General features: G+C 47.6%; 1 protein-coding gene across 2 annotated transcripts in view; it reads left to right on the forward strand.

The window, feature by feature from the left end:
• The first annotated feature begins 4,625 nt into the window (after nt 1-4,625).
• Nucleotides 4,626-24,244, forward strand: part of RXRA (retinoid X receptor alpha) — a 228,275-nt gene continuing 208,656 nt past the window's right edge. Inside the window, exon 1 of one of the 2 annotated variants that reach the window (XM_034793360.1) lies at nt 4,626-4,965. In XM_034793360.1, coding sequence (XP_034649251.1) covers nt 4,938-4,965 — 28 coding nt within the window. In that variant the 5' untranslated portion in view covers nt 4,626-4,937. The remainder of the gene's footprint in view (nt 4,966-24,244) is intronic. The other variant, XM_034793362.1, reaches the window with a different exon arrangement.

Below are 24,244 nucleotides of genomic sequence, written 5' to 3' on the forward strand. Positions count from 1 at the left end.
CTTACAATCTAGAGAGATAAGACAGAAGAAGAGTGGGAGGGAAAACAGGTTTTTCAGGCTGTTCACCCAGGTCCTGCCTCGCCCCATGCTCTGTATTTATTTAATCTGCATGTGTTTGGAACGAGGGAAGTAGAATACTGGGCTGAGGGATGTGCATTTCATTTGCTATTTGGGATCTGCTAGTAAAATCCAAAGGTCAGAAGGGATGTGAGATGGTCAAGAAGCTTTAGGATTACGAGTGCTTGAAAGGCAAATGGAACAGTTTCTAAGTATCTTGTTTTCCTGGGCAAAACAGTAACACTACAAAGGACAGGGGCTGGCGGCAGGTGGAGGTGGGGCGGGGGGTAATAGGGGACCCTTACTACCAGTGTCCAGTTTTAAAGGCAATGAACCAGATTCTGACTGCAGGACGATGCAACCCCATTGACTTTCATGGGGGATGAACTGGTCTGACTGAGGATCAGAGTTGAACCGTGATGGGTTTAGCAAGCACGGTAGGCCTGTATGAAAGGTGTCATTCTGCTTTTTCCTCATCACACCTTTCAGTGTAGAGCTGTCTCCCTGTCTGCTGCACTGTGTGTCCATTTCAGATGCAACGCATTAGGGGTTGCCTAGGTGAGGGAAATTTGCACCTGTGTGACAAAGGGGAAAACAGCATGACAGCTTTCAGACACTGAACTACCATGTACACTAAAGGCATTAAGACATTTCTACCGCCTCAGTTAGATCAAGAGTACTTGGGGCACCTTAGAGACTAGCAAATTTATTTGAGCATAAGCTTTCGTGCGCTACATGCATCCGAAGAAGTGGGCTGTAGCCCACGAAAGCTTATGCTGAAATAAATGTGTTAATCTCTAAGGTGCCACAAGTACTCCCGTTCTTTTTGCGGATACAGACTAACACGGCTGCAACTCTGAAACCTGTCAGTTAGATCAGTACAACCACAGTGAGGTAGTTATAGCCAGGCAAATTTCCATAATATACATAGGGTTATCTCTCATGGAGACCTTATATTTGTTCTTTCTTTGTTTGCTGTTTTCCTTAATCTGCTATAAAAGTAATCTAGAGTGGAAACTACCTGCTTTTTGCTCTTTATGTGGGAAAACATGGAACAGCAGGAAACCACTGCAACTCTGAGTTGCAGATGAGATCAAATAAATAAATCCCGCTAGGAAAAATAATCAAGACTGCAATTTTCAAAGCCACCAAAAGGATTTAAACACCCAATTCCCGTTCAAGTTGGAGTTTGTGCTGCCTTTACTCAGCTGAGTCTCAGCCACTGCTAGATTTTATAGCAAGAGCCAGCCACAGCATGGGAATCCATTTCCCACTGTTATGTGAGAAACCAGAAGTCCCCAAACATGAGCAAAGGTGCTGTTATCCTGCACCAACAAGAGCTGTGGGGTGTGATTCATGCTGTCCCTAACTGTGAAATTAAAAATAAATTCAAGGCATCGGGGAGACCAAGAGGCACGGAAGGTGTTTTGCAGGACAGCGTCCAAGAAGTCCAGTGCCAAACAGACGTACAAGCCAAAGGCCCTGAAAATGGATCATTTTTTAAATTATTCAAGTCTTTACTAAAAAGTGCCAGGCCAGAGCTCAATGTAGCACAGAGCAGCCTGATGCCGGTTATTAAAGCACATTAAAATTCATTGGGGGGGGGAAAAATGGTTTGTAACAGCGTAGAAATATCCTTGCCACTTTCTGGCATCTCATGGAGACTCAAATATGAGACCTTGTCTGGCAGCCTTCTTAGGGCAAAATTCCCATTGGCAGTATCACTGGAATAAGGACTGCAGGATCAGACCTATTGCCACTACAATTAACATTCAGATTGCACTGAACACCAGCTCTTTTGGGCTGGTTGGGGAAAAATGTAATTTACTCCACACCACTTGCTAGGAGAAACATACTAGATATGAAAATTTCATGTTTTATAGTCTACAAAGGTCTGTTTCCAGCAGTGGCTACTGTGTCGTTGTGTGTATCAGCTTTAACATGCTGTGGGATGGCAAGCCAAGCCAGATCCCCAGCTAGTGTCTCATAGGGGTGTAGTCTGTATACACCAGCTGACAGTGTAACCCATTATTATCTACCAATCTTCCTATATAAACATACACAGATTCATAATGGGCCAATTTTTCCTTTCACTTACACCGATGTGACCCCAGTGACTTGAATAGAGTTTGCAGAGGTGTTGACGAGTGCAGAATTGGGATATATTGATCTACACACGCGCGCACCTTTATGTCGCTCATTTCGCGGCGAGCTGGAGGTTCACTGCCCCTATAAACGAGTTCAGCCCTTTTTAGATGAGTGTGTTCAGACACAATTGATTATAGTTGACTTCAGATTCGGTGAAGTTGATCTCTGCCCTTGCATTGTTGGATGTCACACACATGCATGTATTAAATCTCTGACTTTCACACAGCTGCACCGTAGTTAGAAAGGCTGGACCTGCTCCCCTCAAACAAGCCCACTCCCATTTGTTATTATTTCCTCCCAGGAGTTCATATAACAAACTCAGCCATAAAAATTGACTGGGAGATGAAACTTGACATGCAAGGTCCCAGCCCGGGAGCAAATGATGTTACCAGTTATAAACGCACACACACCAATCTGTTTGGACATGCTTAAATTACAGGAGCAAAGGATAAAAAGGAGTGCGCTGCTTTATTTTGTTTTTACTTCTACAGCTCCCAACGAGTGCCAGGCTGCAGCCGCTTGCCGCTGACACAGAACGGGTCCTGCTGGCATTTTTCATTCCTGTTGTAATGTATTGCCATTGCGAGCTGTGCAAGGGGCGGAGAGGGAGGCCCCATTCTGTTCACGGTCCCAGAGCTGGTCCACATAGAGATCATGGGGATTAGCAGCAGTTTGCCCCTTTGGTGTGATCACAACCCTCCTGCCCTCTGGGTAGAAGGGACCAGGGTAGGTGCTTGTCCCCTTACACAGAAACACTAAAGAGGCTGCAGGAGGAGTTGTTAGCATAGTAAATTACCTAAGCCTTTCTCTATCCTTGTCTACAGGGGCTCAAATACCACAATGATGGGCAGAAGATAGACAGACAGACATGCCAGGGCAGTGGCAATCCTCGCATACATTTGCAACCTTTCCTCATTTTAGACTTAAAATTTCATTCCATCCCCCCAAAAACTCCAGGCCTGATCCTCAGTGCCTCCCACACTCATAGTCCTTGTTCACATGAGTCTCCTTCAACGGGATCAGTCAGGTGAGAAAGGGTTGCCAGGTTGGGATCCCCTGGCGTTCTCCTACTTGCTCTTGTAAATGATTTGTCTCCCAAATGCAGGGCCAGACACCTGAGTTCATACACCCTACCCCAGCAACTCCATCCCATGGAACAAACCTGCGTGTTAGGCACATTGTGGTCGTCCGGAGAGTGCGGGTCGATATGATGCTTAATATGCTTTACACACAGTCAAGTTGTTCCGGTCCATCAAGTTATTGATACACGTTCTTAACAGGCTGAACACCATTTATTAAAGCTGGAGAAACCCCGATATATTGGTATGTAGCATCGACAGTTAAAAACAGAAGAAGGCCGAGGTAGGTTTGCACCCGAGAGGCTGGAGTGGTGACAGGCGGGCATGTGAGCTCTCAGATAAGCTGCACACCTATCATTAGCTATTGACTTGTATCTCAGGAAAGGAAATAAAGCATGTTTAAGTAGCAGGAGGGTCAGACTAGATGATCATGATGGTCCCTGTTCTGACCATAAAGTCTAGGAGACAACCTGAGAAAGGGAAGAGCCACCTGGAGTCAGAACTCACACTTTGCTCTTTCCAGAGGGGAAGGAGCTTGTTCGTGTCTTCCTTAAGTTTGCACTTTGTGACTTGTGTCAGTTACTTAAACCTGGTTTATCATGTGCGCGCGTGTGTATCTATGGTAGATCGACTGATCATTTAAACAATTGATAGACAGACTGACCAGCAGTTCTAGCCTATTTATCCACCCTCCAATTTTCTTTATAAGGCTGAGAGCTTTTCAAAGCTGCCTCTGGAATACAAACACTCCAACCTCCCATCAAAATTAATTCCTTAGGCAGTTTTGAAAATCTCAGCCTAAAGGGCCCCGTCTTGCATCCTTTACTCACAGAAGTAATCCCATTGATTTAATTGGCTCTATTCAATCACCTCGCTAGCTACTGACCTGTACAAACTGAAGTTTCAGGACTGGGTCCAACCTTTCTAACCCAGATGAAAAGACCCATAAAAGTACGGAAGGGAATCACTCCAGCAAGGGCTTTACCTAGCAGCATTTACACAACAGAGCAGGTCCTTTATCCTCCTCCTCCTCCTCCAATAAATGTACCTATGAGTTGGCACATTGCCAGCGTTTCCCATTAATAGTCTTCTTTAAACCCTGCAGCTTTGTTAAATTAACATCTGTAGGCATGAGACAATCTACGGTTGTTGTTCTTCTGACCCTCAAGCAGCCCCCTCTGAAAGCCCCCACCCCGCCCTCCAGAAAACGAGTTGAGGATCGAAGCCCACAGCCGCCAACCCTTAAAATTGGTCGGTTGCAGGCTCCCAGCTGGCAGCGCCGTCGCTGCTACCAGGTTGGCCCTCCCGCTCCCCCTTGGCGGGGTCCCCTTTGCATTGCAGCTCCTGTAGTTGGAATAGAGAAACACAGAGACACAAGTACTTTAGTTACATTGTTGGGTGAGTTTGAAACAACTCCCCCTGCCTTGGGCTCACACACACTTGGACTGGATTTCCTATTCCCCCCGCTCCCGTGCGGGGTGCCTTCTGCTGCTGCGGATTTTTAAACCAAGGCAAAGCGGCAGTCTTTGATTTTTTTTTGCCTGCTCCCCCCGTTTCCCCCCCCCTCTCTTTTGCTTTGATTTCTGCGCGCGTGTGTGTGTTTTGCCTCCACCGATCTTCACAAATCGTTTTGGCATGAGTTAAACACCCGATATGGACACCAAACATTTCCTGCCACTGGGTGAGTTTGTTGCAAAGGCTTCTTCTGGCCATACGGCGCAATGTATTCGGCTTGAAATGCTCCAGATCGCCAGGGGTTTGGGGGTGGGGGGGGAGTGTGGACAGGAGAGACGATCGGCGAACTGGAGGGAAGGGATGGGGGGGTATGAAAAAAGTGGCTTTATCGCAGCGCTGATCGTTTGATCCGGGACACCCCCCTCCCTCCCATGCCCCCTTTTCCACACGCGATTGCAGGGAGGCAGGCTGGCTGGAGAAAGCTTGTTTAATGCATGGGCAGGGGAGGCATTTGGGGTGACCGCTGCAGCGTGGAGAGTTGTTGTCAGTTTCGCCGACTGCCCTAGGAAGCCTCGATCCTTGTTTAGTTGGTTTGTCCCTCTTTGCAAGGAACAATTTTAGTAGATGAGTGTCTGGGTTTTTTTTTTTTTTTACCCCCTCACCCCTTCAAACCGCTCTCCCCTCCCCTGCCTTTTCTGGGTAAGACAACGTGTCGAGTGAGCTGCATTGTGTTTTGCAGATGGAAACCACAGATTAAACTACAGCTCAGGAAGGGGGAGTTGATTTTTTTTTTTTTTTGGTTTGGTTTTAAAAAGTGCTGTGACCAGGGTTGGAAATGTGTGTTGCTTCGTGTCCCGAGTGTTTGGGAGAGGGCACGGGATTGGCATTGCTGGCGTGGGGCCGGGGGGAGAGGGGGAGGAAGAGAGGGGAGATGGGACAATCTGGAGACATATTTTAGGGAGCAAAATGCGAGAGAGAGAGAGAGAGAGATCTGCGAAGGAAAGTGACAGTCGCGAGCGCTATTTTCAAACGTGGGACCAGCTAAGGTGTAGCCGAGCAGAACAACAACAACTAAAGTTTGCCTTAAAAGTGGTTCCTAAGACTCCGATCGCAGGTTTGGGGCATAGAAACCAGCTCCTTTAGCCTTGTTCGTTTTCAAAGACAAAGCAGGTTTGGAGTGAAAAGTGGGTGTTCAGTGCTAGTTTGAGGGGCGCTCCTCCCCACTCCAGACACTGGTTTGTTTTGTTTTGCACAACAGCCTTATTTCTGGAGCCGTGTTTGACATGTTGCAAAGTCTTTTTTTTCTCTTTATTTACTTGTTTGTTTGTTTGTTTCATCCTCCCTTTTTTTTCTTTTCCGCCCCTCTCCTCCCCTTCCTCCGTAGGCATTTGCAGTGTGCAGACTGGCAGAGATAAATGTAATTGCTGGGGTTAAAGGTGCCTGCCTGTTGTACATTGACAGTCAAGTGCTGACCCAAAAGATGTATTTCAGTTGCGTTGTCCTTCTTTTTCCAGAAAAAAATGCGTCTCACCTGATGGTTCGCTGGTTTTGTTTTATTGTGTTTTAAATTTATTTCCAGCTGGATTTTGCCAACGTTTCAGCAAGGGAGTCAAGTCTTGGCTTGTAAGAGTAAAAGCTTCCTCGGGTCTCGATTTCAGAAAAGTGCCGTGGCTTTGCACTTATTCTACAGGTCAGCGTTTAAAAAAAAAAAAAAAAAAGTTATATCAAACTCCTCTGGGAGAATAACTCTGAGCTACAGAAACAGGGAATTCACAGCTCAGACCGGGGGCCCAATTCTGCTCTCACTGAGCTCAATGGCAAAACTCCACGATCAGGCCCTAAATTCCATCTGCCCTTTTTACCCCCAGGTTGTATGAGTGGGACACTAGGGCTGGTCACACATATGACACAAGCATGATGCAGAGCAAGGTGCTACCCTCCACGCTCTTGGGTCATATCAGCACAAGGATCCTTTTAAAAAGAGTCACGTTTTAATTAACATGAACCTCTTTTTTTAGGGCAGAATAAACAACAACAAACCCGGCGCCTTCCATTCGCCCATGCGCCAGCGGTCAGTCAGCTGGAGCACTCACAGTCCCCTGCACTCTATGTCCGGTCCTTTGGACCTGATACGGTCCTAAAAATCAGTGTGGTTTTATTGCCACATGCAGTTGATTTTGATGGGAGATAAAAATGCCCCCGAAGTGCCCAAGTGGCTGTTCCAAGTGGAAATATCTCCTTTGCAGCTTGACACCCGTAACAGCTTTTATTTTCAGTCAAACAGATTTCGTTTTTTATTACTGTTATTTCTGTTATTTTGGGTGGCTCAAACCAAAGCATCTGAAATCATTACAAAAGCATGTTCTGCCGAGTGCTGTGATGCTATCTCTCTGCCTTCCCCCAACAAATGCCTTCGTTTTATTTGCAGCTTTGTATGTTATTTACCCGTCATGTTGGGAGCCACCTAGGTGCTCGCGTTGAAAACAAAGGCAAAAACCTCTACTGACTTCCTAAATCCATACTGTGTTTTTCTACCGTACCTGAGATATTTTGATAGCCGGGCGCTATATGCCCTAAACAAAATGTACCGTTATTAGAAATTTGATCTTAAGTGGGGGAGAACATGTGGGACCAGGCTGATGACTTGTCTAAGGATTTTTACCCTGATGCAAATGGAAAAAAAGCTGATTTATAAACTCATTTATAAAGGGTGGGGGCAGGGCCTGATTCTCTGCTGTCGAAATTTGCAACACACACTTCAGCCCATTAGGAGCTTGTCTGTCTCGTGAAGCATTCAGAGGAGATCAACAATGCTAGCTAAACCCATTCGCTTACAGCAAAGAGGGGGAAATAAAAGCAAACCGTGACTGTTTATTAAAAGATTCGTCCACTTTCAGGAGCTGTCTGAAACGGGAGCTCAGTGTTAGTTAATGACTTGCGGGTATGAACAATTCCCCGGCTTTACCCAGGGACATTTTCCACCTTTGTAAAAGTTTGGTTTGTGTATAGGGCACCAGGCTCAGACTGGGGAGATGAGGGTTCATGTTTGGTCACAGAGGGCAGAGCTCAAGAAAGAGAGAGGAACCCCTTGGAATATCGGCTGAGTCCTTCCCAGCGAAATCAGAATGTCTTGCTGGGACAGGGGTTGTCTGCAGCTCTGTGGAGTCTGCTTGGTAAGGAACAGGGAGAAGTGACTGGATGCTGACTTTGTTGAGCATGGGACTGTTTTGGAAATACTAGAGGGACAGCGGGGGAAGCTGGCAGTTGTAATCAGAGGGTGAATTACGGAAAAAAAAGTTTGTGCAGTTCCTGTATTCCCTGCAAACTGTAGGGCTCTTAGTTGGATGATCACAGAGAACACACACTGGTAAAGGGCCAAAATCAGGTCTTGAGTACTATGCAGTCCCACTGAAGACTCCTTGGGGCTCAGTTTGGCCTAAAGAGGATCAATAAGTAAAGATTTCTGGCCACGTTCTGCCTGCCGGGTAATGCCACCGATGTCCCCCTATCCCAGACACCTGCCCCTTCTGCGGCGTGAGGGAAACCCTGGCGCACGTTTACCTGGAGTGTGCCTGGCTGCAGCCCCTATTCCGGCTCCTCAAGGATATTTTGTTACGATTTTGGTTGCACTTTTCCCCTCACCTTTTTATTTATGCACTCCCTATCCGTCGCCCCACAAAGTCGCGGGACCTCCTGGTCAACCTCCTCCTGGCCCTAGCAAAACTGGCCATTTATAAAACCAGGGTGAGGAGGTTGGCCGATGGAGTCGCCTGTGACTGTGGGGCCTATTTCCGGTCCTCCGTTCGTTCACGTATCCGGGCAGAGTTCCTCTGGGCGGCTCCCTTGACGCCTTCGAGGGGCAGTGGGCGCTGTCCGGGGTTCTCTGCTCGGTATCCCCGTCTGGTTCCCTTCTTTTGACCCTTTGACCTCACTCCTATCCCTGTTCTTTTATTAGTTGTCCCCCGAAAAAGAAAACAAAAACAAAAAACAAAAAAACCCCGCTGCCGATGTCATCGATGTAAATGAGGGCAGAGCTGGCCTATTAAAGATTATAATCGAATGTACCTATCTACGTACCAGTGAATGCCATGAAGCAACTCCAGTTAGTGCACTGTGTGCCAGTGCATCTTCTAACTGCCGTGGGGTTCTGAGAACGCCCCCTCTTAATGCTCCACCCTGCACTGTCTCCCCAGGTAATACCAGGCCCTGAACTTGCCTTCCAAAAGTCTTCCAATGACTAATATCTCAGTAACTGCCTCTCTTCCCATGACTGCCTTACCAAGATGGCTATGCTGCTCAGAGACACTGGAGTGGACAATTCTCCGGAGTGAAACTCCCAAATATCTCTTGGTACACATGGGCCTTCTTGGTAGTGGGCTACAGATTTCCCTTCTACAAGATATGAAATGGCCAGGGACCTTCCTACTTTTGGACTCAGCCTTTTACATCAGCCATGCTGTGCTAGCTCCTTGGAAGGAGAAAAACAAGAAGATCACGCATGCTCGCAGAGCAGGGCTGGTGGGACGAGATGACAGACATTCAGGCTGATGGTATGCTTTGTGTTAGTTGGGTTATGCTCTGGCACTAGGCTGACCTAGGACTTTATAAATACCAAGACAGACAGAGTTTGATAAGAGAAATACAGATGCGAAACTAATCTCTGTTTTTGTTTGCTTGGGCTATGTCTGAACATTACAAACCAATAACTTTTGTACCTGCTTTTATTTTCATGGATTCATGGACAGATAGAAAAAAAATCTACTGTGACTAGTTAGCTGTACCTGGTTTTGTGGAACAGGTGCATTTAGGAAAATCACACTTGAGCGTCAGGCTCTTGGAGGAAAGAAGCAGTTAAAACTGAGTCTTTTGTTGAATCCAAGGCCTGTTTCCCAAGCAGAGGTCGCCGAGTGGCTCAGTTCATTTGGTCTCAATGTTCATAAAGTCCGTCTTCCCATCGGAGCTGTTCAGTCAGGATGTGGCTTTAGTATTGGCTGTCCAAGACACTGTGGAATCAAAATAAGCAAAAGTGTCAGGCAGGGTTACACACAAAAAAAGTCAGGGTTTTGTTTTGAAGGAAAGGAATGTGGTAGAGAACAAAGTGCTGGGGAGAATAAGAAACTATCCAGATTGGCTAAAGGCCACCAAGCGTGTAAACTTCTGGACAGCCTATGCACCTTCATCTTGACTTGCTTATATCCCTGTTAAGTGGGGCCTGGTCACCATCCGAGACTGGTCATTGGGCAGAATTCTGTGGCGGATTTCGTTATGTGAATAAAAGGCGTCACGGAGGAGACGTATCCGACTGATTCTTGTTTGTGGCTCAAACTGTATCCCGATGCACTGTTTCTGAGCTGGACGACGTGATGTAACCTAGAGCTGGGTGGAAAATGAGGGGGTGGGGGAGAACCCCCCAAAAGGTTAAAAATTTCAAAGCTGTTTTCATTTTCAGGTTTGTGAAAAGGATGGATTTAGAACGCGATATTTTTTTTTTTAATGTTTTTTGTTTTCTCCTTTCCCCGGGGGCACTTTCCTCCTTTCCCCCTTTTCCCTATTTTGCCGCTGGAAAAAAAGGAGGGGAAAGAAGAAAAGAGGGCAAAAGAGGAACCCCTCTGCAAAATGAAAAAAAGGTTTTTGTCAGAAAAAAATCGAGAAAATGTAAAAAAACAATTGGCAGAATTTTCGATTTTGAGAAAAGGGCCATTTTTTGACAGAACGTGTTTTTTTATTAACAAATATTTTTTTTCCCTGGATCTTGAGACAATTGAGTCTTCTTTGAGTGTGCTTGTAAATCAAAGGAAATCCGATGACCTGGACAAATAAAGGTGCTTAGCATCTCCTTGAGGTGCACAGGATCAGGTCCTCAGGAGACTGAGAGATGCACAATAATTCTTCTGATCAGCTTTTTTATCTTTGGATCTAATATAGTGCCGGACCTCCCACCTTTACGTATGCAAAATAAGTTGGAAAGGGGTATTCGTGTTTATAAGACGCCTCGGTTGGATTCAGATCTCTGCTATACATGTGAAATCAATTCCCTGAGGGTCAGTGGACTCCACATTTACCCTGGTATGACAGAGAGCAGAATCTACCCTTCTCTTATTAGGGGCATTTTATTTTATTTAAAAGAAAGAGACACAGAGAAATCCACAGAATTTTAGTTATTCATTGCAAATATTATTGTTGGCATTTCCATCCTGTTCACAGACCAAGGGAGAATCAAAACATCTTGCTGGAGAAATATACCACAGCGTTGTCCCTCACCCTTTCGAATGCAAAGATAAATATTTTTTTGAGAAATGGGTTAAAAATACTCTAAGTGGAGGGCTGTGGTAGGGCGGCCCGGGTAGGGGGCAGGTTCCTCGCAGCCATGGTTCTGCCACCCGTCTGAATTTTTCGTGGCACCATTAACAAAAATAAACAAACAAAGCTGTGTCGGCGCCGATCTCCTTGCAGGAGCGGGGCAGGGCCTCTGGCTGCAGATGATGTCACGACCCCCCGAGACCCGAGTTCACAGAAGTTCTGGAGTCATCCAAATGTCAGGGTCATGTTACATTCTTGGGCAAAGCCCTGGAAGCCAAGAGTGATTCCTTACACCGGGAACATGCAGGGTTTGGTTCAGGGACTGCCCTTTATTTACTAGGTGGGGGGTGTTTTGGTAAAAACTAAAATAAGGAGAACGCGCACTTGACCCCGTGCCTGATGTCGGTCTGCTGGGTACGCCAGTGGCCAACAACTTAGCATAAGGCTGTGAAGTTCTTTCTGGGGAGCTTTTGTAGCTTGTCACTACGGCAGGGCAGCTCTGGTGTTTGTCAGACAAACACACCTTCAGGTATAAAGGCGTTTACTCATTTTTGGTATCGTTCGTTGGGGCTTGAACTTTTCTGATTCCCAGCTGCTCCGCTCCAAGCTCTGCCAATGCACCTTCACCCCCGAGCTGTAGTACCCTGGATAAGTCCAGTCTTGGTGCCTCCTGAATGCAGGCTTGACAGGTGTGTTGCTGATCTGTGTGGTGATTTCCAGTTATGCACACAAGAAATCAAATTCTTTTTCACTGGTGGCACGCACCAGGATTTGAACACAGGGCCCTGCGGATGAAGGGGATTGTGCTAATTCCCAAACTCCACTCACTTGCAGTCTAATAGCGTAGCCACTAAACCATACTGCCCCTCCAAGAGAATGGCTGCGCAAGGCTCGGGACATTGAAAACTAGGCTGAGGGAAGCAGTGTATATTGAAGGGGACAATCCTTTGTGATGAGCTGACTTACTATCCACTTCGATGGCCCTCAGCACCATTGTACGTGAGCATCTCCTAGACATCTTCAGAGCACCCCTGGGAGGGGAGGAAGTATCGTTATCTCAATTGTAGAGCTGGGGAAACAGAGGCACGGAGCAATGAAGTCATTTGTCCAAGGTTTTACAGGGAGGTTGAGGCCAAACCAGCAATTAAACCCAGATCTCCTGAGTTCTTTAACGACATGTCTGTCCTTCCTTTCTGAAGGCTGAGATTTTATCAATGGAAACGCGCCCAGCAGAACTAAGCTGTGTGTCAGCGCAGGATCCAGCCCAGGGAGAGGGTTCCGTAATGTTTCCTAAAAGACCCAGGTGGGCTTTAAACCTCTCCATAACTACAAAGCGACGAGGAAGCTGCCTGGGTGGTTTTATTTTAATTGTTTTTGTCAGTAGTTGCCATATTTTATTGCATTTAAAGACTAGACTAGGGGATCGCGCTGAACGTTTCATACGCACACACAAAGCAGCTTTCTGACATTTTCCTCTTGGAAGGTCTTTTATTCCCTCCTCCCCCACTTCTGAAAGAAAAGGAGATGGGTGGAGGGAGGACAGAGTAGAAGAGACCAGAGGCTGCGTCTCTCTCCAAAGGCTTCTCGATGTGAAGGCAGAGCAAAGCAGTTGACGGGAGATCACACATAAGAATTTAAAAAACCCTACAAACTATCCCTCTTCTCCCTCGCATGCCAGCAACTAGAGCCGCTTGAAAATCTTCCAGCGCAACATTTTCCCATCAGAAAATGCTGCTTTGTTAAGATCAGAACTTTCCATTGGAATGTGTCTATTTTGACAAAGTTTTGTTTTTTTGGGGAGGGGGGACCCCCAGAAAGGAAACATTTTGATTTTTTCATTTTGAAATTACTTTTTGTTTGAAAAATTATTATTCCAAATGCTAATGTGACATTTAAAAAAAACCCGGAACAAAATGCTTTATCGAAACGCAACATTTGGATTGATCCAAAATGAAATATTTCAGAAAATTTTGTTTCATGGGACATTTTAAAAAATGTTCTGAGTCGAATCTAAGACAAATGTTGATATGTTGGAATTCCCTGGGGAATGGACATTCTGGGTTTTGACTAGCTCTCCTGGCAACTGATCAACAGAAAGTGAAGTGGCATTAGAAGAGAAGATGGGGGCAGGTACTGGATGTGCTGAGCCTACATTCTAGGGCAGAGGGATTTTCCCTGTTATTTGTGCTCTGGTTTGAACACATTGCCAAGGGATTTTCTGGCCGGAACCCCCTCTTTTTATTTGACGTTGAGTTAAACAAACATGGTCTTGCAGTTATGGAAGGCCTCAGACTAGGAGTCCAAAGACCTGGGGTGTGATTCCAGTTCACATAGGACTACTCACCAGCTTAAAATGATTTATTAGTATCCTCTATTCTTTGTCTTACAGTAGTGTCTACTTTAGAGGCCCCAACTGAGATCAGGGCTGCATTGTGCAAGGGGCTGTATGTACACATAGTGAGAGACAGTCCTTGCCCCGAAAAGCCTACAGCCTAAATATACACAAGACAGAAAAAAGGTAGGAGGGGAAGCAGAGGCACAAAAAGGGGAAGTGACTCCTCAAGTCCCACAATGGCAGAGCTGGGATTAGAACCCAGGGATGAGTTTCTGGTCCTGTTGAAGTAACCGGCAAAATTCCCATTGACAGCAAGAGGGCCAGGATTTCACCCCAGGTCTGTTAGCTCCCAGTCTAGTGCGTTAGGTATAGGCCCCACTGCCCCTCCAGTTAAGCGTGTGCTTTAGTGCTATGCTGGATTGGGGCCTATGCATCACCTTCTGCTGCATGGGTCTGGTGACGCTGATGTGCCCAACGTTGTTCAGCTACATTCATTTCTGCTTGTAAAGAGCTTTGAGAAACTGGGACGGGAGACTCTGGAGAGGGCTTGGCATTCATGCTGGGCCCGATTCCCGGCACTTACACCAGTTTCACATGGCAGTGACTCCTCTGACTTTGATAGGCTCACTCCTGATTTAGCACGGTGGTGAGCAAGAGGAGAACCAAACTGAAGTGTTAAGTTTAGCAGAGTCCCTGTAACTTGGGTATGTGTGGGGACAGCTTGGCTGTTTGGATTCCCCAACAACAGCATCTGCATTGAATACGCTTTGGTTACGATTGGCAACAGGTGTTATTTTTGTGGCCACTTCTGCTGGCACCTCAGGCAGATTTTTGGAAACGGAGCAAGGTTATATAAATAATATATGGAGATATACCTATCTCATAGAGCTGGAAGGGACCTTGAAAGGTCATCAAGTCTAGCCCCCTGCCTTCACTAGAAGGACCAAGGACCATCCCTGACAGATTTTTGCCCCAGATCTCTAAATGGCTCCCTCAAGGATTGAAGTCACAACCCTGGGTTTAGCAGGCCAACGCTCAAATCACTGAGCTATCCCTCCCCGACTTTTCTTTCTGCTCCACATCACTGTTGGGAAGAGGGTCTGGCTATGGAGACTTAGCTGGGCAGAATGAAATCAAGGGGTGAAATCCTCCCCTGTACAGAGGAGTCAGAGCACGATCTATGCAGCACTTGCCTCCTCAAAACAGGTTCTAGACCCTTTAGTCTCTCCCCACGCCGAATCAACATTGGGCTTGATTTTGAGCTCATTTCCGCTCGTGTAAACCAGGAGTAATCTCTCGGAAGTCAACGGAGACACATGTTGGTAAAACTGAAATCCAAATCGGGTGTCTTTTTGGCATTGTGGGGAAAGATGAATAGATTTTGGTGAGTGGCCGGGCAGCGCTGCTGACTCTCATGATTTTATCGCGAGTCTCGTGATATTTGTTATGTTGCCTACACGCCCACTCTCTGAGGTCAAGTGATTATGTGAGAATCTTGGCTTTCCTTTAAAAAATAAAGTAAGTTTCTATTCCTTATGGTTGGGGAGAAACACTTGAAAACATGAATAGGAATGAAAATGAAAGGCTCAAAAACCAGAAGGCAAAGGAAACAAACAACCACTGTATTATTTTATAAAATTCTCACGATTTTTAAGCCAATCTCATGATTTTTGGGGGCCTGACTCATGATCTTTAAATGCTTGGGGTTGGCCATCCTGAAACTAGCTATTGTTCCTGACAATTTTGCAAGGCTGCTGGGCAGTAAAATCTTGTTTTGGTTAGTTAATGGAGCAGGGAAGCCTCGGAAGATACATGGGGAGAAGATAAGTGCAATTTACCAGGCATCAGGTTTTTTTTATGGAGTGACTTTTCTGATCTCAACCTCACTTTTTAACTTGAAGTGGAAGAAAACGCGGCTTTGGAGACCTTTCTGGCTAATTACTTGCTTGCTGGGGCTGCCAGAAGGAACTGCCAGAATCAAGTTTGTTGGATGGATTTCCCATCACAATTAGCGGTCAGGTTCCTTTATTGTTTGCATATTTGGGTTTGGGGCTCCTCTGAACCCTGACCCTTTTCCTTGTATTGAATCGTGTGTGTGATTGCTGCTGAGCGAAGAGATAAAAGGTGCAGGGCTGGTATTTGTGACCAATAAAATGGTAATGGGATTCCCATCTGGTTGTTACTTTTCATGGCGTCTTTTGCTTTGTGGAGCCTTGGCTTTTTATCAGGTTTTATAGACTTTCAAGAAAAAGAAAGAAACCGGGGGTGGGGAAGGATAGAGAAAGGGAGATGAGAACACTAACCCAAAGTCCCTAACGCATCCCCGCCTTGGAGGTTTACAGCTCCGCTCAGCTTGCAGAGAGACCCCTTTGTATTCAGAGCTGCCAGGAACGTTGTCTACTTTCGGCTCTGAGGCTCTCAGCATTAAGTCAGAAGCATCCTATTATAATTACATATTCGGCTGACGGTTAGTGCCGGAGACTTTTTCTGTGAACTCTGCGGGCTGTTCTGATGCAATTTCGTCCTGGGTGGTGTGTGTCCCACCAACGGATTCCAGAGTCAATATGATACAATTGCAGAGGTTCGTGATGGGAGGGTGAGCCATGGGAAGGGGCTGGCATAAGGGAATAGATATCCGTCCAGGTGAGATCTGAAACAGAGAGAGATACGGCGAGGCTGCAAAGGAGAAGCCTCGTACACCAGCAGTGATGACTGTGTAGCGGGAAAGAGAGCAGGCTGGCCTTAGGGGAGTGGAAAGTGTAGAAGGGGCTAGAAAGAAACCTGGTGAGTGAGAAGCAGGAGCAAAGCCATGTGATGTGAACGAAGGCAGTTTTGGACTGGATCCTGCAGGGAACGGAGTCGCTTGGGAATGACCATGAGGCAGCGGCACTTCTTTGTACATGGGAGAAGGCAGGCGGCAGCATTCGCTCCATGGGAGAGCTGCAGACTTGAGGCCGGGGGGGCCAGAGCCAAGGTGAGAGAGAGCAGGATGGGGCGGAGGAGTGTCCCAGTGGTGGGGATCCTTGATCTGCAAAAAGCAGCCTCGTCATTTCGTTCTCCCGACTCCACTCCCAGCAAAAGTAGCAGCCATAAGGTGAGGCCGATCCTTTCGTTTGCCTTCGTTCCTTTGCTGCTTTTTTGAGAACCCAGCACTGGGAGCGCCCGATGGGCTCCCCCTGCCAGCCAGGCATGTGGCTTCTGGGAGTGAGGGCTTCCCCTTGCCACAGAGGGGTGTGCTAAAGGGGAGCCTCACGCCCCACCCAGAGCTGTATTTATCCCTTAATTCTTCTGCATTTAGATGCTTGCATTGAGCCCACTTGATCTCCTCTGGCCTTGCTTCAGGTTTCCAGTGAAAAGATTTCTCCTCTTCTTCATCCCTGTTTACTACAGGTGCCTTTCTTACTTCCCTCCGGTCCCAGCTGCTCCCCTGCCTTGCCCCTGCTCTTCTGTGCAGGCTGTGGCTTGAGGTGCCCATCTTCTGCTGGTCCCTGTTACTCCTCTGCCCCAGATATTGTGCAGACGACCCACTTGGCAAACAGGTCATGTCACGTGGGGGCAAACAAAGCCGGAACTCCCCTCCTGCCCCGTTTTTATTAGACCAGTGGCTTTCTCTCTTTGAACCAGGTAGCTGCAGGTGCTTCCTTCAAGCTGAGCTCCAGTCTTCCCACGTGTGGCCTCTCAGATAACAGCGTCTCATGCCTCTGATGGGTGGCTGACCATTGTGGGTGGGGAGAAGGGAGCTGGCGAACAGTCAGGCGCTGCTGTGCATGGTTATCGGCCCCTTGGGTTGTGTTCAGTAGTCATCACTCTTGACGGTGAAGGAATGGTCCTTTAGAGACACATGTTGGTGGCTGTAAGACTGGGGGCGGGGAGGCACAGGGGCTAATGGTGAGGTAAAGACAGGGCTCCCGAAGGGATGCAGAGGACCCTGCGATCCAAACCGTCCCGATCCCAGTGAAACTTCAGCCACTTGAATAAACCTCTTGGAGTCTGCACCTGAAATCCAGCCCTCGCATTTGACCTGCACTTACTCAAGTGTGAGTTTCAATTGATCATGAAAATCCAGTGTGATTCACCGATTTGATTCACCGGGCTTTTGCCCTCCAGCCTACAACATACAAGTCTGTCTCTCTCCGTCTCCTCTTCCAAGTGTACCTAGCGTGAGAGAAGATTGTTCTCCAATGCATCCTCCTAATTCTTAAAGAGAGACGGAGCTCACCAGAGCTATTCCCCGTCCCCCCCCCGCACGATCCCTTTCAAATCATAAATTAAGATAGGTGGCTCGGCCTTTTAATTTAATTCCCCTGTTTTTTTAAAGTTACTGAGAAGAAAAGAAACCCGTTGGGGGGATAATAAAGGCGACGGTTATCCGTGGCTTTGTCTCAGCCCAGAACCCGCCCGTGTGTGTGTGTGTGTGTGTGTGTGTGTGTGTGTGTGTGGCTCACAGACAGTGAAATTGCACCCTAGAGTTATAAAGCAATTGTCTAGCTCAGCAACAGAAATGAGCATGAAATGGGGCAGAAAGCAACTAACTAAAATTGGGTAAGGCAGATGCATGAAAATAATGACATCTATATACTGGAGTCAGACACGCTCACGCTCTCGCTCATACACACACGGAGACAGATACACTTTTACAACAGAGCTGGCATTTATTTTTATAGAAACTCTTAAAAATGTAAATTTGTTTAGTGGGGTGGTTGTTTTTTGTTAACAGAAAATACATGTAGTGGGTGAGCGAGTCATTCTATTTACGACCCCCCCCCCCTTCCGATTCCCATTCTTGTTTTCCCTTTTTTGTTTTCAGAGCTGGATTTTTATGCTCAGTCAAACATTCAAACGATAACCTTTGCAACTTCATTTCCCTTCTGCTGTGGCTGCACTGCAGACTCGGGGACCGCTGGAAGCGGGTGCTGGTTAGCAGTGGCATGCCAGGTCCAATGGAAATGAGGCTTCGAGATGCTGTCATTACTTGCTCCTTCTTCTCCTGGGCCAGATCCAGAGCTGGTGTAAAATCCCATAGCTCTATGGGAGTCAGTGGAGCAGCGCTGATTTACACCAGCTGAAGAGGAAGTGTGTGTGTGTGTGTGTGTGTGTGTGTGTGTGTGTGTGTGTGTGTCTGTCTCAGAGGTGAAAATCTGGTCTATGTTTGTATCTGGACCGGAGGAGGTGTGTGTGTGTGTGTGTGTTGTATGTGTGTGCCGGGGGTAGAAATCTGGCTGTGTGTGTGTGTGTGTGTGTGTCGGGGACAGGAATCTGGTCCTGTGTGTGGTCGCGGGGGTGGAAATCTGGTTGTGTGTGTGTGTGTGTCTGGCCCCTGTGTGCATGTTTGGCCCTGTGTGGTGAGGGTGGGAATCTGGTTCTTTGGGTTATGGAGGAGAAGGGCTGGCTTCTCACCAGGGGTAATCGATTCTTTTTTTGTCAAGGTCCAGATTGCTTGCTCAAGGTATAGTCAAGGTCCAGACTCCAGAGAAAATCATACAGAAATACTAACAAGAACAATAAGAATAAGTAAATAGAAAGATTTCGGGGTCTGTTCAAAAGCGTCTGGCTGTCCGGATTTGGCCCGTGGGCCGCCTACTGCCTGCCCCGATGTACACCCCTGCGAGCGCTGGCCCAGTAACAGAAGGCCAGTGATCACCAGGCTGGTTACAAATTGTAACTAACAGGATCGATGGACCTGTTGGAAGTTCAGCGCCAATCCTGGCATGAAATTAAAAACCCAGATCAATACAGCTCGTTGCGTCTCCCCCTCACCCCCCACCAGTTGTCTGCTCTGCTGAGCTCAGCTGGCTGGTTGCTACAGCTGTGGCTGCAGCAGCATCCCTCAGCCTGGGCCAAGGTGGGCAAGCGGGCAGTACAGGGGGCTGCTGTGCTGTGTATCATTACCATTGACCGAGTTCCAGCAGTGTCTAGGAACCTCCCTCAAGGATCATTGCGCTAGGACCTGTGTAACTTACGCAGTCCCTGCCCCGGAGAGCTGTGTAACTCACGAGCCCAATGACCAGACTGTGCTGTTGCCCTGGGTCACCCTTGCGGTGTCACCCTGGGTGCAGCAGAGATCTATAAAGGCCTGATTTCCAGCCAGGCTCCGCCAGCTTCTGTTCTTTGCTTGTCTGCCCCACTGGTCATGTCTGAGCACCCCGGTATAGCTTGCATAAACCAGTCAGCCAGCTTCCACTTTTGGCATGCCACCAACGGTGGCATGTCAGTTTCCTTAGACACAGTCAGTCACACCTGCAAAAATGGAGGCCTGTAGATTTGGCCTGTTAAATTCAGAGTCCTGATTGCCGAGCTCAGCATTTGCACCGTTCGGTCATCAACAAGCGCCCCAAATAAGCCCACCTTAGTTCCTCCTATTCCTTCTCCCACACTTTCCACTGAGCCGCTTGCTAAGTTTCATCCTCCCAGCGACTGCCTGCCTTTATCCTCAGACTGCCGCCCAGGAGCCTTTAACCTTAATACAGGCATGGTACCCTCCCTTCATTAGCTCTGTGGAGGCTTATATGTTTCCTGACATTGTCTGATGGTTCACTCCTTCTGCTGCGAGATCCCTCATAGGATGGGAATAAGCCTCTAATCTGACCACCCAGGAGGCCTTTAAGTGAAAGTCAAGTTGCATTCTGGAGCGTCGGCCAACTCCCTGCTCTCCCTTTCCCTCTCTGTGCCACCCCAGACCTCGGGCTGGCACCGAGGGACATGTTTACCGCTCTCTGTGGGACGTTGCTCCGCTTTCTCGGCAGCTCCAGCTGGCGCAATTACAGCGTGGTGTTGCCCACAGCATTCCACCCCTCCGGGCTGCGTTTCGCAGCCTCGTCAAAGGATTGCAGTCGCTGTGCTAATTCTGACCCAGAAGGCTGCCAGCTCCTTTAGGCCCAGTATTCAGCCTAGCTTAAGAGTTGCTTTGACTTGGTTGGAAATGTCCACGTCCTCGCTCTTAAAAAACTACCAACCCAAGAACACTGGTTATGGGAGGTTTAAAAAGTCAAATAAACCAGGCACTATTTTTGGACCACCAAAAAATAAAAAAAATCAGGATCCATGTTTAAGAGCTTTGTCTGCTGCCTCTTCATCCCAGACGTTTTCCATTGACTTCAGCGGGGCTGGGCTGGTTTACGCCATTGCTCCAGCACCGTCCAGCTCTGGGAACCGGTTAATTTGGACTCCGCTAGAGACACAGTATGGACGTTTTGGGGAGGGGGTAAATTTGCCCCATGGGGTGGCACGAAAGCATGCCGATGAAATGAAGCGGTTTTGTAAGGTCCCGGCATCTGTGCCGGAGAAATTCAGGCTTAGAGCTGAGTGCCACGCTTAGGGCCAAGTCCCCCGCTCGTGTAAAACAGCATAGCGCCATAGAAGTCAATGGGCCAGATCCCTAACGGGTGTACATCAGCATTTCCCCATTGAAGTCAATAGGTCAGATCTCCAGCTGGTGTAATGTAGGATAACTCCATTGAAGTCCAGGGGATGGATTCCCAGATGGTGTAAATTGGCCATAGTTCCATTAAAGTGGATGGAGCTAGGCTGGAAATCAAGCCCTTCGTTTCTTTACAAGGGCTTGATCCTGCTTTCATTGAAGTCAACAGGCCAAATCCTCAGCTGGTGTCAATCAACATCACTCATTGACTTGAATGAGCGGGGCTTTAGTAGGAGTAGGTCCTACGTTTACTGGTGCTGGGTCAGCGTGGTGTATTCAAACTATGAGCTGATGCAGCACTCCGATAGTGACAACCCCATGGCTGTATTCCCCCCCCACCCCCCACATCCCCTGGTTATAATTGTCTCCCATTCAGAGTACACAGTTGGTATATTGTGGTTGCAATTGGCGCTTCCCTCTCTGCTAATGAACACAGAGGCATAGTTAGTCCTTTATTTGCCCACGTCAGAGGCCCTGATTGCTCCCTTTCATGTTTGTTTGCATTCCAAGGCAGTGTAAAATTCAGTCTCTGATTTCCTGTTGGTCGGACCTACCCCTCAGGTCCCAGATTAACTGCTCGAGTGCATTGTCCACCGTCTCCCAGCCAGATGCAAAGAACACAGATTCCATTGGCTGCACATAATCGCACATTGTCTGCTCGCCCGCAAAGCAAACAGTGCTTCAGAGCACAGGATGCAGCATGAATGGACTTTATCCTTGCCCGAGCTCTCTCTCCACTAAAGAGGGCTCTTTGAAGAGTTACCGAGAATGAGATCTCTCACAGAACACATGCGAAGAGCTTTTCAGGCTGCCAGAGAATGCTGTCATGTGCACTGGTGTAAATCACAAGCAATGGTATTGATGGCAGTGGAGTTACGTGTACAGAAAAACAGTGTGAGGCGTAAATCAGAGGAAAGAAACCTTGGAGAAACATAGCTGTGCTGGCAGAGATGAAGGTCTTTCCTCTACATTCTTCTGCCATCCACAGGACCTTCCTGTTAGAATAACTAATGCCACCTAGCTCTTATATAGCCCTTTCCGTCAGTAGATTCCCAAAGCGCTTTACAAAAGAAGTCAATATCATTATCCCCATTTTACAGATGGGGAAACTGAGGCAGTTAAAGAGCCTTGTCCAAGCTCACCCAGTATGCGGGTGGTAAAGTCTAGCATTGAGATTTCCACTGTAGTGCCCTATTCTTAGGGCACAGTGAATAGTAAATGTGTGAAAGCGCGAACTTTCTACACCCCTCAGCTAAAATATATGATGTGAAATGGACACATGCCAGCGGACATTAATCAGACCTCCTTTGTACCGTGAATCTTTCACCTACATGGACCCCAAAGCCCTCTGCAAATTGTTAATATCACCTTGCCCGCCCACTGCAATGCAGCCACCTCTGAAGCAGGATTTGACAGCCGTTTAACAGAGCAAAATAGTTCAGCGAGGAACTGAAAAATATCCTCTCAAGTTGAAACTCTAAGGGGACTGCAGGATGCACCAACCCCAGATGGAATGTAGCCCAAGGCAGGGAAGTTCACACCGGCTCTTCTGGAAAGGGACACAGAGGACAAGACCCTCAGCTGGTATAAATGAGCGTCTTGTCCAAGATCGTCGTTACCCACATGCAGCCAGGTCATTGGTTTTGCCTTTCTTCTAAACTGCAGAGCCCCTGTCCACACTACAGTGCCTCCTACCACCATGCTAGGGCAGTGGCTCGAAAGGAAGGTCTTCCCTCTTGACTCACCCTGGCTACAGCTACAGGGATTTCCTTGGTGGTCCCCGTTCAGACAGTAAGGAGGCCTGACCTGACTTAGCTTGTGAGAGCCAATGAGAGCCCAGGCAGAGATAGGATGGCTTCAGGCCAGCTGAGGCCTATTGTTTGTAAATTTACAGGGTCCTTGTATAAAGACCCATTCAAAAGAAGGGACCTGTTAAAAGAACGTGCTTGTGGTGTGGAACAAGGTTACTTATTTAAAGGCCTTCTGCTATCCAACCACTAAACTACTGTTAAACCCAGGAAATCTGGGAGATTCAGAGCAAAGGCTGAGGCTCTTAAACACCACTACAAGAGACCAATATATTAACATTAGTATCCACTTTTATATCAAGTAAGGGCCATAACATCCAGAATGAAACCCAATAGGTACTCGGTGCTGAGAGTCTCTGAGACTTCATATTGTTTATGATGCTCTGAGACACAGATGCACTTCATTGGCTGGGCATCTATTATAGTGTCACTTGCTTTGGAAATGGGACTCACTAGCACTTCAATAAATATATTGGAGAGCCGTTTAGCCAGCGCCACCGTGTATGTTCTGCTAGGCCCTCTCCTTCTGCAGCAATCCTCGGTGTATCACAGCAGATGTTCTTAAGTACCCTTGGGATGGGAGGGAGTTATTCTAAGGCTGATATTTTCAAATGCAGCATGTGCAGCTGGATTGTCCGAAGAGCTCACCGTTCAATGTGTACCCAGTGTGCTGAGCTCTTTTGAGAATCTGGCCACTTATTTGGGTGCCCAAAGGGAGCTGAGCACGTTTGAGAACCTGTTCCCTGTTGTGGGTGCTGAGTCCTTCTGAAAAGGCAGCGATGAAGGGCAAATATAAAAATCAGATCTTGCTTTCATCCCCAAAATCTCCACATGCTTCACAGAATCTATCTATCTATCTATCTATCTATCTATCTATCTATCTATCTATCCTTCCTTCCTTGAATCACTTTTGAGCCACAAAGGAAATGCAGCCACTTCTGGATAGCCGTTGTTTAACAACCCACAGCAACATTGCACAGCTGTTTAGGCCAGGGGGTGGAGAATACTGGGTCCAAAGGGGAACTACAGGAGGAATTTAGACGGGAAGAATGTGGTTGTTCGGATTTCACCCTTGCTCATGGGGAAAGAATCAACAAATCTTCCGTGGCAGTTAGTGGCCAGATCCTTAGTTCTACGTTACCCGAGAAATGGGTTCCATCCTTAAAACCCAGAGGCACCAATTCCAGATTTGCTCTAGCTTTTCTCTGCCTCCTTCGGTTTTCTTTCTATGCCCAAATGCGGCTGCTGCTCCTTCTGAGAGCTTTCCCATGTACAGCTGTGCTCACAGCTGTTTCCTGGACACCGCGTTACTGCCCCAAGTACTCAGAGATGCCGGGCGGCAGGCCGGATGTGCTGCAGCAACGTGGGTGCTGGCAGCATCTATAACAAGAGGCTGGGTCCCTTTGGAGGAAAGGTGCCCGTGGGCGAGAGCTGGGCCCAAGTGTGTGTGTGTGTGTGTAGCGATGTGGAGGAGGATTTATTGCCAGCCTGTTGCAACAAATCCGGGATTGCAACTAACAGACACCGTGACTATATAAACTCCACACCCATCCAAGCTGTGGGACTAAAACTCCGCTCCTTCCTACCCAAAAGCCCAGGCCTTTGCTGCTTGAGCAATCTTCTGTCTCCCCTTCTGCCAAGGAGC

This window comes from Trachemys scripta, chromosome 17 (assembly GCF_013100865.1).
Source record: "Trachemys scripta elegans isolate TJP31775 chromosome 17, CAS_Tse_1.0, whole genome shotgun sequence".
Classification (NCBI taxonomy): domain Eukaryota; kingdom Metazoa; phylum Chordata; order Testudines; family Emydidae; genus Trachemys; species Trachemys scripta.